The sequence below is a fragment of the Phoenix dactylifera genome, chromosome 4 (assembly GCF_051530095.1).
Source record: "Phoenix dactylifera cultivar Ajwa chromosome 4, Ajwa_hap1_PhDact_Kaust_v1.1, whole genome shotgun sequence".
In the NCBI taxonomy this organism is placed as follows: Eukaryota; Viridiplantae; Streptophyta; class Magnoliopsida; order Arecales; family Arecaceae; genus Phoenix; species Phoenix dactylifera.
In genome coordinates, this window is record NC_143193.1 from 10,888,136 (window position 1) to 10,893,654 (window position 5,519).

At 45.1% G+C, this 5,519-nt stretch overlaps 1 protein-coding gene across 1 annotated transcript; it reads right to left on the reverse strand.

The window, feature by feature from the left end:
* Positions 1 to 4,451: 4,451 nt before the first annotated feature.
* On the reverse strand, positions 4,452 to 5,315 carry LOC149753646 (uncharacterized). The gene has a single exon (XM_089930339.1). The coding sequence runs from the start codon at positions 5,313 to 5,315 to the stop codon at positions 4,452 to 4,454; it is 864 nt and encodes a 287-aa protein (XP_089786465.1).
* Between the last annotated feature and the right edge of the window lie 204 nt (positions 5,316 to 5,519).

The window sequence follows — 5,519 nt, forward strand, 5'->3', positions numbered from 1 at the left end:
CATTTCACTAGGTTTTCCATTCAATGGCACCTAAAAGAGCTAGGAGGACCGGTGGGAGGCGTCCTAGGGCAGCGGCCGACGGTGAGGAACGGAGGGAAGAACCTTCCGCGCCGTCTCCTCCGGTTGCTCCGCCAACCACGACCATTTTCTGTGCAAATCGCACAGTAACGACCGGTAGGTACATAGACTTTGCATTTCTAGATAGTGAGGGGTTCTCTATTGGAGAGAGACTCCGTGCCCAAGGGTGGCAATACCTTTGTACCCTCAATACCTCGACCTACCCCGGCCTAGTTAGAGAACTATTTAGCAATATGGCCTTAGGGGACTTAGGGTACACTGCATATGTCCGGGGGACATTGGTAGAAATTAATGAGGATATTCTATCCACTGTTCTGCAAATTCCTAAAGATGGTGAGGCTCCGACCTCACATCCCCAAAGAAAAATAGCCCTAAACTTGCTTCTAGGAAGAGAGGACTGCGGCCCTCTTGATGTAGTCAACTCCCAAGACCTAAATGCCGAAATGAGACTACTTCTAAGTATTGTCAACCGGGTCTTGTTTCCTAAAACCGGTCGCTTCGATTTTGTTTCGGAGTGAGATTTAGTTATCATGCACCATATCCTACTAGGGATTCCTCTAAACCTCCCTAGACTCATGTTGAACTACATTGCTACATGTCATAGGTATTCTAGGTTTAGCATACCTTATGGGATGATCCTTACCCTACTCTTCAAACATTTCAAAGTACCCATTCCAGAAAATGAGCCTGCAAAACCCTTGAGAAACACCGACTATTATAATGAGAGCACAATGCGTAGAATGGAGTTTCACAAGGTAGATGGGTCATGGGTCAAGGTACCAAAGAGAAAAGCTCAAACCCTAGAGCCTGAGCTCCCACTTCAGGAGCCTGACCATCACTCTCCTCCACATAGCCACATGGACTATCCTGATGTACCCTCCAGCTCAGCTGGACCTTCCACATCCATGCCACCACCTCCTCCAGTCAGTGGGCCCTTCTCCCTATCCGAAGACCATATGCGCACTTTAGCATCTGTGATATGCCAGCAAATGAGGGAGGAAATGAGATCGATGATCTCTACTGAGTTGGCCCCCATCAGAGCTTCACATGAAGGGATTCTACAAGAGCTGAAGGAAATTAGAGCTCAAATAGAAGCTACAGCGCAAGAACTAGTTGGTGTGAGTGCCACCCAAACCTTCAGATCCATCGAGCTAAAGGATGACTTGAGGAGCATCTCAAATAGCCTTCAAGAGTTGACAAGCCCTGGAGAAAATGTGGGCACCTTGGTTGCCCAACTTAGAGGAAGAATTGAAAGGGCAACCATAGAATTTGAAGCACTAGTGGCAGCCTTCCATCAGTCACAGGGAGATCAATTCAGAACACTGCTAGATTCCATCAATGCTTTCATAGATGCAGCTGCTAGGGCTTATGAGCAACGTCGCCGATGAGGGACATTTTGTAGACATCTAGGGATCTTCTTTTTGTAAATCCTAGGCTATTTTGAAATACTTTTTGTATTAAAAATCAATACTTGTAATGATTTCTTCTCTTAACTTTGTACTGACTTCAAAGGTTTACAATGATACATGAATACAATTTCTTTTGAAACTTTGTGTACATTGCTAACTCTGTGTATGTGATTTTGTGATTGTGATGTGCCATAAAAATCTCATAGCATGCCTTAAGTGGTAAAATTTAACACAACTTATCAATGCATATGACACAGGGGGAGCACATCTTGTGATAACTATGATTAACAAAAAGAGGAGTCTGAAATGAATACCAAAACAAAGGGGGAGTGATATGAATGACTAAATTCATTAATAGAAATAACTTGGACAAGGGGAGCACAACTTGAATATCCTTGAGTGGTTCATGGAAATATGCTGAATTTTACTAGGAAGTATGCTTTAAGCACCTAAGGATAATTTGTCCCCTTCATTGTTGATGACAAAAAGGGGGAGTAGATATAATAGAACTTATAGAACTTATATATTGAGTAGACCCAATATGGATATTAGATACATTGGAATGCAAAATTTATGGGAAAATAAAGTAGATATATATATATATGGAGTATATGGAGTAGAACTTAATTATGAAATGCAAAAAGGGGGAGTAGAACCAATATGGATATTGGATACATTGGAATGCAAAATACGAAATTCATACTCCAAAGTTGAATTAGAAAAGATAAAATTGAAGAATATTGGCTTTAAGATAATTGCCCTTCTGGAAAAGAAAGGGAGAGTCAAAAAGAACTTAGCTTTTAATTATCTTTAGCATCAATATTTCATTTTAACTTGATTCAAATTCAGTTGATATGCTAAAATTGCTCAAGAGCTATTAAGATTAATTTTACGCATAAGGATAGAACTGAAAATTGACTATTTTAAATTATGCACATTGTATCTAGCTCTAATCAAAATATTAGACTTGTACATCTGATCAAATACTGTGTATATGTTTAAAATTCGAATTTTGTATATACTCAGTGTTTTGTCATCATCAAAAAGGGAAAGATTGTTGACCCCCTAATGGATTTTGATGAATACAAAACACTAGAGTATAATTTCATTTATCTTAACAATTTAATTGAGGAATTCATGTGTTTTATTAAGAATATTGTTAAGAAATGTCTAGGCAAGTTCCCATAATTTTTAAGGATTTATTGAAGAATTTTTGAGATGAAGAAAACAGATCAGGGACAGCCGAGACGTCTCCGGATAGTCTCAGAGACGTCTCTGGCACAAACAGGAAGAACTGGCACACTTGGAGACGTCCCCGGCACCTGGCGAGGCGTCTCGCAGGGTCGGAGTCGACTCTCTCAGTAGCAGAGTCGACTCTCTCAGTGGCGGCAGAAAGGCAGATTTCAAGTGATACGGCTCGAGGATGTCTTTTTCGGAGTTAAGGCAGCGGAGACGTCCCCTGAAAGAGCGGAGTCGACTCTCTCAGAGAATTCCAGAAGACATGTTTTTCGGAGTTATAACGACGGAGTCGTCCCCAAGGCAGCGGAGTCGTCCCCATGCAAAAAGTGCAAACAAGCCGAGACGTCCCTGTAAAGCGCTGAGGCGACCCTCTCAGAAAAACAGAAAAACAAGGATTCAAACCGTTCATCATCGGAGTCGTCCCCGTAAAGTGCCGAGTCGACCCCAAACAAAGTGAAAAGTAAATTTATACAGCCGAGACGTCTCGCGTTGAAGCGGAGACGCCTCCGGAGCGCCTGGGACGCGACTGACAACTTTTGCAGGTTTGGTTTGAATTTCAAATCTCTTTTACTTTATCTCTAACGGCTATATTTGCTTTTTGGGCTATAAAAGGGAGCGCCTAAGTGCTTCTCAACAACTTCTAACCAACCCAAAAGCAAGATCATTCAAGAGAGAAGAAAGAAAAAGAGGTTCAAGGGAGTTAGTGCATTCAAGTGAAGAAATCAAGTGCTTTCAAGTTTTCCAACTGATTTCAAGCTCAACTACTCTCTTCCGCTCGGCATTCAAAGCTCACACTCAAGCCTACGCGATCCACATCGGAAGAATCATCATTTCCCACGCTTCCAACGGCAAAAGGATTCTTCCAGGTTTTAAAGTTTATCATTGTTATATTTGCTTATTTAGAGCTTTCCAATCATTTGTAAAACTCTTTCAATATTGTGCTTGTTCCAGTCAAGGGACTTGGAACAAGGGAAAGGCGTCCCAAGCCTAGGTGAAATTGGGAGTTATAGGGTTTGTTGTTAGCCCGGTGTAAAACAACGAGTTGGGTAGTGCACTCGCAAAACTACCGGACTGTAATCTTGGATTATAGTGGAAATTCCCAAAGGTGCTTTGGGGAGTGGATGTAGGAGCAGTGGAAGCTCCGAACCACTATAAAACCTTGTGTTTGCGATTGACTGTTCTCATCCCTCTATCTTTACTTTAGTTCTTACATTTGCGTGTTTTATTTTTAATTAGTCAAAAAGTTTTAAAACACCCAATTCACCCCCCTCTTGGGTGACCATCTCTGGGCAACACAGTATCTCCGAAAAAAGAAGGGAGGGAAACCATCTGGACCCGGGGCCCTATCCTCCCCCAGAGCCCAGATCGCCGCTCGCACCTCCCCCTCCGTCACAGGTCGAACCAACAGAGCATTCTCGGCCACACCGATTTGGGAATCAGCTCTCGGGAGCTGGCCAACGGCGACGGGTCCACTATCCTCCGTCCAACGAGAGCGAAAGAAGTCGAGTAGGATATGGCTGATCGCCGAATCATCCTCAATCCTGTGGCCCTGATCATCCCGCAAGGAACGAATCATGTTCCTCTGTCTTCTGATAACCATGGATCGGTGAAAGAAACTAGTATTCTGATCGCCCTCTCTGATCCACTGAATTCTAGATTTTTATCTCCAGAATATCTCATGTTGCCGCAGGATCGAGTGGTGGGTGGCGAGAAGACCCTGGAGGCTCACCATATCGGCCTCAGGGAGTGCGCCCACTTGATCTTCTCTTCTTTGGAGGTTTGGTGTCGCTTAGTCAACTCCAATTTACGTGAAACCCTCTGCATGGCGTCACCGCGAACCGGCAAACCCCAAGCTCCCCGGACAATGTCCCAGGATTGAGGAAAAGACATCCAAACCTTCTCGAAACGGAATGGGCTTTGGTGACTCGAACCCGATACCGTCGAAATCAGCAAGGGACAATGATCCGAAGCAATCTGGGGTAGATGACTAGCCCTATAGGAGGAAAATCTGATGAGCCAGTCAGTGGAAGCAACAGCCCTATCCAGTCGCTCCCACACCCTAGCTTGGCCGGACTGGTTGTTACACCAAGTGAACTGCGGACCGCAAAAGCCCAGATCAACTAGGCCATTACACGAGAGGAAATCGCGGAACTCCCTCCTATCTGTAGTGTCTGTGAAGGCCCTACCCCCTCGTTTCTCACTTTCCGCCAAAATGCAATTGAAATCACCCACCATTGCAGTTGGAAGACCTTGAGCAATTAAGAGGGTGAGCTCATCCCACGGAACCCTCCTGGTCCGATAGTCGGTACTAGCGTACACTCCGCTCAAGACCCACGGAGCAGCATTAGGTTCCGAGATAATCATGAGAACCTGTTGGGAGCAGTTATGGAATACGTCGACTGTAGCCACACCCCGCTTCCACAGGGCCACGATGCCCCCGGACAACCCCTGGGAATCCACTACACATGACTCCCAGTCAACCTCAAACCGTCGTAAAACACGACCAAGACCTCGACCAGATAGTCGAGTTTCATAGAGTAGGCAGATCTCTGGACTATGGATCTGGATCAACCTCCTAAATGATGACATGAATGCCGGCTTTGCCGCCCCCCTACAATTCCACGCAAGAATCCTCATGGAGAAAAGTCCGAGAGGTCGGCCACAGGTACGTCAACCCTCTGGGCCGCAGGGTCCATCACCACCTCGTGGGTAGGGTTGACCTGCTGACCCTCATCCGCACTCGCCCCGGAGACGACTCGCAGCACTGCCGCCTTAACCCGTTGTACAACCGTC

What these genes read in the sequence shown, in the direction of transcription:
- LOC149753646 (XM_089930339.1), bottom strand. Translation starts at nt 5,315, where the DNA reads ATGTCATCATTTAGGAGGTTGATCCAGATCCATAGTCCAGAGATCTGC.